The sequence below is a fragment of the Formica exsecta genome, unplaced genomic scaffold, assembly GCF_003651465.1.
Source record: "Formica exsecta isolate Colony F162 unplaced genomic scaffold, ASM365146v1 scaffold21, whole genome shotgun sequence".
Taxonomy (NCBI): domain Eukaryota; kingdom Metazoa; phylum Arthropoda; class Insecta; order Hymenoptera; family Formicidae; genus Formica; species Formica exsecta.
This window is the reverse complement of record NW_021849398.1, coordinates 2,734,616-2,747,642: the sequence shown is the minus strand read 5'-3', so window position 1 is coordinate 2,747,642 and position 13,027 is coordinate 2,734,616. Positions and strand designations below refer to the sequence as shown.

Genomic DNA, 13,027 nt, shown 5'->3' with positions numbered 1-13,027 from the left:
CTTCCGATCTGTCGTGGAAATTGAATGCGCGCTACATTTGCCGAAGATGAAAGGACCGAATGAATTCGTGGAACCGAGTACATACGTGACTTTTCAGGATTTAACTCATAAATCCGATTCTAGTAGCCAATTGAATTCATATATGACGACGAATGTTTTTCCGCACAGCTGCAATCCAAAATGGAATTGGAAATGCGACGCAAAACTGCCAATGGACCTACTTTTAAACGTACGTAACCTTTGCAAACATCCATCGCATATTTCTTATCATATGTAACTTTATATTTGATACATGTTTTATTTATAATAATAATTAACGTTTTAGAATCAGAAAAGATTAATCCTCAAAGTATGGTATTTGATCGATCCAGATACGTCGACAGAAATAAATTTAGGAAAAGACATCGTGATTGGTTTTTCTGCTGTCGATCTTTCGGTTCTGATAGCTGGATTTCCCACAGTATCCGGATGGTTTCACATTATGGATTTTACCGGAAAATGCAACGGACAAATTAAAGTAAATTTTTGTGATTATTTTGAACAAAACGTATATATTTAATTAAAAGTCATATATGTGTAATTAATTTAATTTAGGTAACTATAACACCTCTGGATAGTTTACCTTTGGGAAAAATTGCACCGACTGATGCTATTAATCTATCGAGATGCAGTAATTTGTCGCAAACAAACTGGCATCTGTACAACACACCTTGTAACAATACAGCAGAATCTAATAATGCGCATCGAATGTTATCATATGCAAGCCATAATAAAGACGGATATGCACAAAGTGATCGTAAGTCGAATGAATTTGTAGCAGAAGTTGGTCACGGCCTGGAAGATGTTTCTATGTCTTTCTTATCGTCGTCTTTGAAGTAAGTATAGTATTAGGATTATTTTCTTTACTTTATGTTACTATTCTTCGCACAAATTTAATTATGATCGACACGTGTGTGTTATAGGCAAAAATTGACCGAACTAGATGAGATCACAAAACGTTTGCAGTCACGTTTAAGTGATGTCACAAATACGGCTTTCGAAGATGATTTTGATAACGATTTTGACATGATCGAACCAAATAGCGATAATGAAAATACCGATGATAAAAACGTCGAGATTACACCACAAAGCACAGGTTTCGGGTACTCTGCTAACGGCACATCACAAATGCCGAAACAGAATAATATACAGAGCGATCGAAATGACGAGGGACAGACTTCTGCTATAAACAGTAATTATAATTCACATTTTGAGCAGGGTTCCGATCAAGTTAAAGCTATAAATTCGGATACGATTGATACCGGGTATTGCACCGGTTCCAACGCGCGTTTCGCACAACATCTCGGCTATTATCACAATCAGTATCAAAATCGATGCAGTTCGTCGACTCGTAATTATCTATCAAGTAACAGCGCAGAGTATCCGGCGCGAGGTACCAAAACGCATATAAATCATCTACTCGACAAGCTTTCCTTGGACTTGCCGCCCAGGCCGCCTTCGGCAGCGGCCATACCAATGAGAAAAGACATTCTCGAACTGTTTGCAAGTTTACGGGAACATAGGAATAATTCCCAGGACAAAGGCAAGAACGATCGTGATATCGATACTTGTTCAGTGCCCACTCAGACTGATGATTTGAGCGAACCGCACGCTTATTCTCATACAACGAATCTAGTCACGGTCGACGATGAAAGTTTTTCTAAATCATCCCAAATATCGGAATTACAGCCTCGTAATAGAATATCGACAGTGATACGCGAAGAATTAGTTGCGGAAGAAAATAACGAAAATTCCAATTGTGATGAACTAACGACATATCTAATCACTTCCAATGTACGTCATATGGACTTGGACAATACATTCAATCCGCTGCTCTATCAACATTTGTTGCCAGATCTGCAAATTACGACTGCTGTATCGCCGGAAGGAGAAGCGGAACAACTGGATAATCAGTACGCGAAAAGTTTCGGCATGGCAATGATGCGCGGCAATGATAGCAGAATCGATCATTCGACGGAGAACAAAACGACTTTATCTCGAAACGACGTGCCAACAAAAGGTCGGACAAGCGCATTAGAGTCTGAAGAGAGCACGGGAGAATTTTCCGCTTTGACAGATTCGGATATATCGGGAAATATCGACAACAGTATCGATGTAACCGTCATATATAAATCCAGCAACAATGATTTAATGTCGGATAATAGTACGGAATCGACGATTGATATTATGTCATTCGACAAATCATCAGCACAGCAAACAGACATCAAAACGAGAGATTACTGCTCCACCGAATTGTCTGTTCCCGGAGTATCGAGACAAGCGCCTGAAGGCGGCAATCCTGTAGAAGATGCTAAGATAGTTTCGGTAATGACGAATCGACAAGATGACATTTAGAATGTGTCAACAAATAATTAAATACTTTTGGATACTTGTGTAAGATTTGTAATTAGACTAGAATATATAGAAAAAAAACAATCTTTGTATATGCATGTGTGTGTGTGTACAGAATGAACCAATAACAATCAACAATATCTTCAAAACTATATTTGCTGGTAGAGAGGAAAAATTTATCGAACGAAAATTGCACTGTACAGAAAGAGCTACTGTATGCAAAAGATAAATTTTTTATGGATGAAATTGCTTAGAGGAGATTTGAAGATTTTCAATTTTTTTAGATAAAAAATCACGTTTTTTTTCATAAATATATCCACAGTCTTTTTAATTATTTTGCATAAAAGTATTAAGAAATCATTAGAAAATCATAGTTTATTTCATAACTAATTTTGACGAAATATGAAATATTTTATATATCATTCACATTCTTTGATTAAAATATTCACTAAATTTTTCATAGAATAATGAAGAAAATTGATTGATGATTTTATCTTTTCAAAAGTACAATATTGCAACATGCAATTGCTTTTTTTAAATATTCTGTTTTTTTTATTTTTTTGTAAAATGATCCTTTTAACAAGAAGATTTAGTTTTTTTATAAAACGCCGAATTTTTGTAAGCCATCGTTTTATAAAAATTTTAAGCCTTTTTAAAAAAAGACTTTACAATGAATCTGCAACATATATAAAAAATATATCTATAAATGCATACATATATAATATATACATATATTTATAGATGTATATTTTATGATATAACACATAACTGCACACATTACTCATAATTATGCCATGTAAATTCCGAGATAAATGAGTATTAATATTAGTGACAACATGGAGTACTATATCGATTTTCCATTAAAATTCATCTATATTAGATAGGATTTTTCTTGAAAGCCTAATGTTTAATGTGGACATGCTAATTAAAGTATGCTTAAGATTTCTGATCCTTCACCAACATTAAATTGAATTGTGATGTTAGAAGAAAGCAATTATATGAATATTCTTGCGAATTAAATTTATTTTTTTTAGTATGCTATCACAATTGCAATCAATAATATAGATTTGTAAAATATATTGAAGATTTTTCTCTTTCGGTTCCTGAATTAATAAATAATCCTAAATCTTGATTATTTGTCATAAATCATATTTTTGCCGGAATTTAAGATACATGCGGTTACATGTACATTTATTAATAAGAAAAAAGTTTTCAATATATTTTACCAATTATTAAATGTGAGTGGTGGTATATGAAAAAATCGTAATATTTTGCAAGAAATTTTATATTTTTCACTTCTGATATTATAATTTAATACATGCAAGAAAGCAATGAGGAAACAGGAGCTTTAAATTAGTTGATAATTAATTGTGGTATTGGTGCTTGAATTAACTTATTATATACTTATTATCATATATTTTCTTTTTCTTGAAGAAGGTATCATCCAAACTAACTCAGAACTTATCCTATTGACTGATGACTGTGTATACGTAATGATAATATCAAGTAAATATTGACATCGGATCACTCTATTCAGAATATTTAAACTATTATTTGAAGTATTTACTATATATATATATGCGCATATTTTTATATAATCTTTGTGTGTATATAGCGCCTAAAATTAGACATATATAAGTTTATGAAAATGTATAAATATTGATTAATAATTAAATAAATTCAATCTATGTAAAAAAACTTTCTTTATATTTGATACATATAATAATAATAGTAAAATCATGAGATTGAAAATTGTGGATGAAAAATTGTATCCGAAATTTAACATCTGTTATAATTCCATTTTTGTTAATCTTTTAAATAAGCCGAGAGATATGTTTCTCTTCTTGTCCATTGTTTGGCTATAGCAGGATGTATCAACCATATCTTTGCATCAGTGCCTTCATGAATGTGAATACCTGAGCAGTCTCTTACTTTCTACAATTACATAATCATGTATAATTATATAAACATTATTAGAGAATTTATATTAATAATACTGAAATCTTACACGGAATAATTCAAGTTTCCTCTTCTTAAATTTTACTTGTTCTTGAAATTCTCGTGTCATACAAATCCTGCACAAGAAGATCTTGTTATTCAAGTGCCAATAATCTCCTGTTGGCTTTTTTCCACATATCTTGCAAATATCCGTGTTGCGACTACAACACTTGAGATCGATACCGAGTTGCATTTTAACTCTACCGCCGAAACTATGTTGAAATGTAATGCCTTTTATCTCTTTGCTGATGTACATACCGGGCCTGAAACAAAACTATTGTTACTTTGCAGAAAACTTCTGTGAAAATAATGTACGGAAGATTTTTACCCTGGATTTTTGTTGACATACAAGAATTTTCTTTCACTGGTAGATCCAAATGGGTATTTCTGTGATTTGACATGTTTAGGAAAGGAAGAAACATTGTAATCAGATGGTGATGGATAATCTTCCACATAAGCAATAGATGTGCCAAATCGAGCAAGGCCACTATAGCCCTTTTTGCTGATGCTATGAGAACATGGCTAGTGAGAAAGAGATTAAATAAATATAATTATAACATAACTTAATATTAAAATAGTAACTTAATATATATCTATGTAAAAGAGTTAGTTACCTTAGTTTTCATGGCGTTAAATGATTCCAAGACATTGTATGAGCCAGGCCCTATATTGGGATTGTCTTCTAAGATGTAATATCTCATAAAGGGGCTCGCTCCCTTCTTGGAGGTATCGCGTGATTGTCCGGAACCGAAACATATTCTTTGCTGCTCCGGTTTCCTTATTACGTACTCGAATTCTGTATCGACGGAAAATAGTTGCATCCAGTCTTAATTTTTGAAAGATATGTATACGTTGTCTCGATATAACTCTACACGTTATTATAAGTAAAAATACCACTGGATTTTTTTTTCTCGATCTTGTAGATTTTTCCAGTACTTGTAAAACATACTATTCTCTATGGTAACCTTAATATTGATCTAACTGGTTACATGATGAAAATTATTACATCTCTCTGATGTATATATATGTATATATATACACTATTTAATTAAAATAATAATTCTGCATATTTACAAAGAGTGTATACACAAATCTATTGAAAAAGATACATATTTTCTTATATGACATAACGAATTTATATTCGCACACACCTTCCATATAGACCAGTTTATTCCGAGGCTTATTTATTTGTAGGCTTTAATATTTACGAGAGAGACGATCGATGCGAATCGATCTCGATTATATATTTGACTGAGAAATTTCCAAAATCGAACAATGTGTATATATTTCAGACATTTCTCTTCTCATCGAAAAACCGAATCATAATTTGGCGCCACCAGTCGACCGCGCATGCGCACGTTCGATTACGCGCGCGGCGCGCAACGGTCTTGTGCTCAATGTCGTAACTCGAGAAATTGAAAATAATTTCTATCGAGAGAACGCGTAGCTGGTTTTATTCATAAATGCACGAAATAACTGCTGAATTCCTGAGCGTGCACAGGTGCAAATTTAACGCGCGACGGATTCGAGACGGAAGACAAAATAAGGGCGAGCGGTCCGCACAGGAAGCGACGACGACGCTGTCGCTTGAGCAACATAGTGCCGTCAGTCGCCGCAGGTCGATGGTGTTGTCCGTACCGACGGTCCGTCCGTAGCCGTGCTCGCGATGCGTCCACCGATGTGTATTTCTGCACATGGCCGTGCCGCTCGACGGGCTTCCATACTGCTCCGCGGCTTTTGGCGACCCGACACCGGTAAACGCATGCTTTTCACGTCGTATTTCGCACGCCGTGAACGGGGAACGCGCGATAGTACGCGGGAAAGCGATTTTCGCGCCGATTAAAACGTTTCATCCACGAAAACCGCAATCGCCAACTCCACGGTGCGCTGCATCGTCTCGGTGTTGGCGCCACGACGTTGCATCGTTTCCACGACGTCAAGAGATATTCTCTTTCTCTCATCGCTTGATAAATCCTGCTTCTTTTCCGCATCTTTCGCTAAAAAAAAAACGATATTTATCGGTATCGATGAAGTGCACCGTATAATCGTCGCGCGATATTCAAGGACAAACAATTCGAGGTCCATGGTGTCCCATTCTTCTCTACTTGATAACGCGATATTTACGGAGAGATTTTCTCATCGCTTTTTGCACGGAAATCATCGCGATATATGACAAAATATTGTCTTGTGGAAAAAATTATTTCTTTTTTTGTTAAACTATATATTGGTGTGATAAATAACTATTTTTCTAATCTAAATATATATTATTATATTTTTTAAAAACAAAGAGTATTAGCACTCTTTTCTGTGAAACGTCTTTCCATGCATATCTTATTTAACATAATTTTTTTTCTCAGGATTGTGTCCATTATTTCTAGAAGAATTATATTATACTTTGTATCTCTCTTCACCATGACTACGTCGTCAGAAGATGTTTTAATGCAAGTGAGTCAAGTACGTTATAAAAAAGGAGATGGTACTTTATATGTGATGAACGAACGAATAGCATGGATGCTCGATAACAGAGATACTGTATCTGTCAGCCATAAATATGGCGATATTAAATGTGAGTCTTTAAGGAATTGTATAAACAGTGAATTAGTGTTGTCTTTAAGAAATTTCTGTATAACTAAAAGATATTTGACTCTTATTTTCTTGCAGCGCAAAAAATATCACCAGAGGGAAAATCAAAGATTCAACTGCAGGTGGTATTACACGACGGTACATCATCTACATTTCACTTTGTAAATAAAAATGGACAAGAAGCACAAATTAAAGATCGAGACGATGTAAAGGAGTTGCTGCAACAGCTACTACCAAAATTTAAGAGAAAAGTTAATAAAGAGTTAGAAGAGAAAAACAGGTAAAATTTCTATAGTTTCTTTATTATTTGAGTAGAATGTAATGTTAATTTATTAACTATAAACATCTTTTTTAGAACCCTCCAAGAACATCCCATGTTGCTCCAATTGTATCGTGATCTAGTTATCACACAAGTTATATCATCCGAGGAATTTTGGTCTCAACATGCTGCAGAGTATACACAAGCCAAAAAGATTCAACGCCAAGAGATAGGTGTTAATAGTGCTTTTCTAGTAAGCTTTTTCTTCTATCCTAAGATTTTTTGTTTAATACACAAATTATCAGAGTTATTAATGAAGTACTGATTAAATTTTTCAGGCAGATATTAAACCACAAACTGATGGCTGCAATGGGTTAAAATACAATTTAACCGTCGATATAATAGAATGTATATTTAAGACTTACCCAGCCGTTAAGAGGAAACATCAGGAAAATGTGCCTCACAAAATGTCAGAGTCTGATTTCTGGACAAAGTTCTTTCAGTCACATTATTTTCACAGAGATCGTATCAATGCTGGGACCAAGGATCTTTTTACCGAATGTGCCAAAATAGATGATCAAGAACTTAAGAAGGAACTTCAATCTGGGATAAATGATCCTTTGGTAGATATCACTTCCTTCGAGGATCAAACGCTGGATGAAAACTATGGAAGCGGATGTAACAAGTCTGATAAAACATCGGGAAATATCGTTCATCAAAGTATGATCAAGAGGTTCAATCAACATAGTATAATGGTTATGAAAGCCAGCACTGCCAAACAATCGACACAAACTAATCAACCGCAATTAAATGGATCTACACCGTCTGCGAGTAAAGTAACAAATAACGAACTGGACGCTGGACCAAAGACTAAAAAAGTACAGTATAATCTATTCAAAGTTATAATCTATTTTTGCAATTATAATTGGCGCTCAAACAAATTGAAAATGTATCATCTAATGTGTTTACAAATATCTTCTTATAGAGTAGAATACAAGAAAAGCTAACTTACGATGATCTTGACACGAGCTGTGACATACATATGAATAAGGAAACACCATTGCATCTGTCGCATGTAGATAGATATTTGCATGGACCTATACCAGGATATGGAAATACAGAACCAACTTCAGAAGAATTACTTATTACATTAAGCCAATTAAAAAAAGAGGCTTCTGGATGGCTGTATGGTAACATGTTACCGCGACAGGCAGCGACATCCTTAGTTAGTCCGGCTGCAGCAGTATCGGCTTTAGGTGAATTAACGCCTGGCGGATCTTTAATGAAAGGTTTTCGGGAAGAGAGTCTCGGACGTAAGTATATTTTTGATATTAAATATATAGCATATAATATACACATTTTCACTCATTTCTTCTATATATTCTTGAACCAATATGGACACAAATATATATTCATAATCGTTTAAATAAATATTATGCAGAATTAATACCAAAGGATTTGGAGAAAGAATTGTGTAATGTATATGTATGCGCATGCGAGTTGTTGAGGCACTTTTGGCGAAGTTTTCCTCCAACGACACCACAACTCGAGGAAAAAGCAATCAGAATGCACGAATCTTTACATAGATTTCATTCTGCTAAATTAAAACCTTTTGAGGTAAGCGCCGTGTGTTACTCTTTTCTCATTTATCAATGTCTGTGGGGATTTCAATATTATATAAATCTCATTTTCAGGATCGTGTGCAAAGAGAATTCTCCGCAGTTAGTCAACACTTGACAAGTCATCTCAATCAATTGCTAACCGCTGCATATGGAAAGTTTGCAATGTGGCAACAGCGGAAGATGCAAATGAGGTAGCCGTTCGTTAAAATCTTTTAAAAAACAGCAAAATAAATAAAAAACAGAGCAATATTGATCACATATTGCATTTTGTAATGTTACCGTAATTAGATATTAATATGGATGTATTTTACATAAAAAAAGGAAAAAACCAAAGCTATGCCAGGTCACATGTGTCCTGTGATGCCACATACTGTCTTTATTTATTATTATTACTTTTAAACATATTTATAAAAAGTTTTTTCAAACTGTCTTCGCAATATAATTATCCGAATTCAGTCGCAACTAATGATATATCAATCCGTAACTATGTATATTTTCATAATATGTAGTTTATAGCTTATTTATTTCTTCCAATGGATTATACCACATATATTTGAAAGAGCGTGTTCATACTTAAAAGCGCACGAATGTTCTAAAAATATCTCGTTATGCTCAGAGAAAACATGAGTTTATAAATCTTTACGCGAGGAAGATGTAGTTGTATATAATCATGTAATGTCTATATTATGCGACTATTTTGATTTAACAAAAGTTTTTTGAATGAGACGTGTGACTGCAAGTATTGTACGATATCAAAATAACTGTGATACCGCCACTGTACAGTCAAGTTTGTTAATATATTCTCTCGCCTCGATAATATTTTCGTTATTACACTCTTGATTGTTTTGTTGACATTTATGCAACAATAATTTATGTGAACCTTTTTTTATTCTTTGATCTTCATATTCTTTTCTACAACAAGCAAAGGTTGAGATAATTGTTACAGTTTTGCGACAAAGTTTATTATGTAAATTCAAATCTCACGTCTCTCGAAGATCGTTACAAAGAGTTTTCAAGTTCTATTATTTGTTTTTACTACAGACAGTGGCATTGGTATACTTTGTATGATATCTGCGACATACTCAACTAAGTGTCTTAATTGTTGAATCCTATTTTTTCTTTACACTAGTGGGTAAAGCAATCCGCGGATTCTCATAAACTGCCTACTCAGTCTCTACTGTAGCAATAATTTGGCAGTTGTAAAAAATATAAACGCGATACCACCTATCTATCTCAATCACTAGTAATGAGTGATTGTACTCGCGTGTTACGCAATTTAATTATTACTAGGCTAATATTATAAATATATTCTTACATTATGATTATAATAAATGTTATTATTGTGATTACGAATTTTTAATATCTAATATTTCAATCTTTTTTTTTCATCTCATTTTTTCCATTCTTGCATATATTTAGATATACTTTCTTTTATCCCCCCTCTCCCTGTATGTATATATTTATATTTAAAATAAAAACGCTCTTACTATTTTAAACTTTAAATAAAACTTGAAAGGTGGCGAAGCAACTACGAAAGTACGAATCCATTTTAATAATCAACAGGTTGCTGGTTTTGTGTGTATATTTGTCATCTATTTCCATTCGATAAAAGTAGTTCGTCTCCGTATTAAAAGACGAGCAAGAGAAAGTACCCTTTGCGAAGAAATATTTCACAATATGTAATGTATACAATGCGATAATTTTTTCGTACAATATTTATCCTTTAGCAAAAATCTGTCGCAGGCTATAAACTGTTATAATAAATTTATTTAAAAGAAATTTGAAAAAAACGCGGGTTTGTGCTTATCCATTCGAAAGTTCGGCGTGCACGATTTACCCGAAGCAGACGGAAGATGGCACGGTCTATTGTTGACCGGGATCAAAATGGTGGTCAGTAATGGGCAGCAGTGCGGGGCGACATTGTGCACGGCGCACACGAATGTCGATGAATATCGGTTGTCGTCGGTATTCTAGATGATATAAATGAGCTTGTACGAGGACCTTGAGTAACATAGCGACGCCGTGTTAAGCGGTGCCCGGAATGCGTTCTACTCATGAACGCACGCGCTCGGATCATGTGAGCTGCGACTCGCCGTCCGGTGGTGCTGCTGGTGCTGCTGGTGCTGCTGCTGGTGCCGCCCGCCTGGTATCGCCTGTCGCACGTTCGCCCCGTAGCAGTTTGTGTAGCCATATTTACCGTGTTATTTGCCGAGACGTCGTCGTGTTTAGCGATCCGGTGAGCGGTGCATCGTTTCGTTGGCCGATATACTCCGCCGTATGGCTGCACGCTCTTGAAAAGGATAGCGTTGCCGTTATTGTCATCATCATTGTCATCATCATTGTCATCATCATCGTCGTCATCGTCGTCGAGTCGCGGGGGTCGCCTCCGTGTCGAGTATGCGACGATTGTTCTCCGCTGTCTCGTCATCGTCGGATGTGCAGTATCCACGCCGATTGTCATCGCTACCGATCGCCGTAGGTGAACGTTGTGTCACGAGAGACATCACCGAGACGAGTAATCTCGGATCTTGCCAACATCGCCGATCGATTCGTCGTCATTCACGTCCGAGCGCGCGATTCCGCGGTGTTCCGGAGACGTCTAATCAATCGGTTACCGAGTGTATATTTTTCCATTGTTGTGTACGTCGTCCCGGATCCTATACGAAACGTAAGCCGACGATACTTACCTTTCATCGTTTTATAACGCGATTAGTTTTCTTATCAACACGAGATTGTACCTGGAAATCATGATTACGAGAATGCTTTGCGCTTGTTGACAGAATTAATAAAAGCAAAAGAGGCTGTCATAAGAAAGGCATAGAGTTATCTATATTTTGTTTCTTTAATGTTTCTTTTAGCTGATCTTATGTTTGCATTTTTTTCAGATGGGGAGCCTCTGCGCTGCTAATCCCAATTGTTGGGTGAAATTTTTATGACTGCATTTGTTGGAAATGTTTTCAATATAATTTCCTATATATAAGAGTGCAAAGGAATATATAAAAGTTGTGAGATAAAAAGTTATGTTATGAATATCTCAGAGTGCATATATTACATTGCAAATTGGAAGAATCTACTAAACGTGTACCAAGCGAGGCACTATTGTGCCAAGCTTGGGTAATGGATCCCATTGGTCCATGGTATACATCGTATAATCGTCTCACTGCGAGCGGCACTACCGGAACGTTTCAAACGACAACACCAACTACAACTAGTGATTTTGTACCTCATCATTTAGCAACGGCTGTTACACAGGCAGTGCCATCAACAACGACGTCGCAATTACTTCTACAAGCGGCACATACAACAGCAACTCTGGCGGGTCAACCGTCCCCTTTTAACCCTGGGGGGTTTCTAACTCCACCCCCTGTGGGTTACTCTTCCATCATCCCAATACTAAGCAAGCGCATTATGTTACTCAGCATAGACAAGCTCTTGCTCAAGCGCAAGCGGTATCGGTGACAAAACAAAACACCACGAACGAATCCGATATTCCTACGTTAAGAGAGAATTATAGCTCGGCGCATCAAGCTACGTTTTTCGAGCAACAAGGAGCATCGACATCGCCTACGACATCGACTCTGGCCTGGACACCTCAGAACAATACGCAGCTTCCTAGTCCATTTGGTATTTTACCGCACGAGAGTGTCGTTCCGTCATCCCCTGGTCCGCCTTCCACAAAACCTAGCAATACTAGCGGTTACGAAAACACCTTCAACGCACATTTCAGTACAATGCAGACTATAAATAATATCAATGCATCTCAATTAACTAGTCCATCTGCGTGCAGCGCGGACTTTAAGGTTGCCAGCTGCCCGGCTGACGCGAAGAAATCAGTCAATGTGAGACCTCAATCGCCTACCTCGGCTAGCGTAAAATCCATTCCCGTGCAGATTAGCGGTAGACAGACGTTCTTTCATCAAGTACCGACGACGACTTTCAGTTCCGATACTTTGACGAACACTTATGCGAGTGCGGGAAATGGAAGTCAGTCCGCCGCCGGAAATGGAAAGGTGCAGTCATCGGGACTGCAACATCAGCAATCGTGTATCGTGTCGACGCCGAACAATGCCTCGGGTAAGGAATACAGGATACCACAACCGCCCTCGAGATCGACTGCGTCAACGACAATTTTTCTTAGCACTTCCGCGCGCTCGGGTTCTACGCAAGCGGTTCA

The 13,027-nt window shown here is 36.3% G+C and overlaps 4 protein-coding genes across 6 annotated transcripts in view; 3 read left to right on the top strand and 1 right to left on the bottom strand.

Moving 5' to 3' along the window:
- Positions 1 to 2,541, top strand: part of LOC115235103 (C2 domain-containing protein 3-like) — a 6,945-nt gene extending 4,404 nt beyond the window's left edge. The window contains exons 10-13 of the mRNA XM_029806689.1: positions 1 to 229; positions 326 to 517; positions 595 to 875; positions 963 to 2,541. Coding sequence (XP_029662549.1) covers positions 1 to 229; positions 326 to 517; positions 595 to 875; positions 963 to 2,394 — 2,134 coding nt within the window. The 3' untranslated portion in view covers positions 2,395 to 2,541. The remainder of the gene's footprint in view (positions 230 to 325; positions 518 to 594; positions 876 to 962) is intronic.
- A 1,123-nt stretch (positions 2,542 to 3,664) lies between these two features.
- Positions 3,665 to 5,993, bottom strand: LOC115235106. Of its 2 annotated transcripts, XM_029806695.1 has the most exons (5): positions 5,541 to 5,993; positions 5,004 to 5,185; positions 4,718 to 4,911; positions 4,400 to 4,652; positions 3,665 to 4,326 (listed from the first exon to the last, which is right to left on the bottom strand). In XM_029806695.1, the coding sequence occupies exons 1-5, from the start codon at positions 5,545 to 5,547 to the stop codon at positions 4,198 to 4,200; spliced, it is 765 nt and encodes a 254-aa protein (XP_029662555.1). In that variant the 5' UTR covers positions 5,548 to 5,993; the 3' UTR covers positions 3,665 to 4,197. The 2 variants fall into 2 exon arrangements, with proteins under 2 accessions (XP_029662555.1, XP_029662553.1); XM_029806693.1 differs by having other exon boundaries at positions 5,004 to 5,991.
- A 13-nt stretch (positions 5,994 to 6,006) lies between these two features.
- LOC115235105 (general transcription factor IIH subunit 1) lies at positions 6,007 to 9,664 on the top strand. 2 transcript variants are annotated; one of them, XM_029806692.1, is made up of 8 exons: positions 6,007 to 6,143; positions 6,747 to 6,955; positions 7,051 to 7,252; positions 7,328 to 7,484; positions 7,570 to 8,109; positions 8,217 to 8,544; positions 8,673 to 8,848; positions 8,926 to 9,664. In XM_029806692.1, exons 2-8 carry the CDS (start codon positions 6,802 to 6,804, stop codon positions 9,046 to 9,048), a joined length of 1,680 nt encoding a protein of 559 aa, XP_029662552.1. In that variant the 5' UTR covers positions 6,007 to 6,143; positions 6,747 to 6,801; the 3' UTR covers positions 9,049 to 9,664. The 2 variants fall into 2 exon arrangements, with proteins under 2 accessions (XP_029662552.1, XP_029662551.1); XM_029806691.1 differs by lacking the exon at positions 6,007 to 6,143 and adding an exon at positions 6,165 to 6,468.
- Positions 9,665 to 10,740: 1,076 nt separating this feature from the next.
- Positions 10,741 to 13,027, top strand: part of LOC115235104 — an 8,896-nt gene continuing 6,609 nt past the window's right edge. The window contains 3 exon segments of the mRNA XM_029806690.1: positions 10,741 to 11,521; positions 11,739 to 12,226; positions 12,229 to 13,027. Coding sequence (XP_029662550.1) covers positions 11,971 to 12,226; positions 12,229 to 13,027 — 1,055 coding nt within the window. The 5' untranslated portion in view covers positions 10,741 to 11,521; positions 11,739 to 11,970.

Bases quoted from the DNA above. Each gene is read 5' to 3' on its own strand.
- LOC115235106 (XM_029806693.1), bottom strand. From the start codon at position 5,210: ATGCAACTATTTTCCGTCGATACAGAATTCGAGTACGTAATAAGGAAA. The intron at 4,653-4,717 runs GTAAAAATCTTC...GTTTTGTTTCAG, and splicing joins TATGTCAACAAAAATCCAGG to GCCCGGTATGTACATCAGCA. The intron at 4,327-4,399 runs GTAAGATTTCAG...ATGTAATTGTAG, and splicing joins GGAAACTTGAATTATTCCGT to AAAGTAAGAGACTGCTCAGG.
- LOC115235105 (XM_029806692.1), top strand. From the start codon at position 6,802: ATGACTACGTCGTCAGAAGATGTTTTAATGCAAGTGAGTCAAGTACGT. The intron at 7,253-7,327 runs GTAAAATTTCTA...CATCTTTTTTAG, and splicing joins GAGTTAGAAGAGAAAAACAG to AACCCTCCAAGAACATCCCA. The intron at 7,485-7,569 runs GTAAGCTTTTTC...TAAATTTTTCAG, and splicing joins GTGTTAATAGTGCTTTTCTA to GCAGATATTAAACCACAAAC.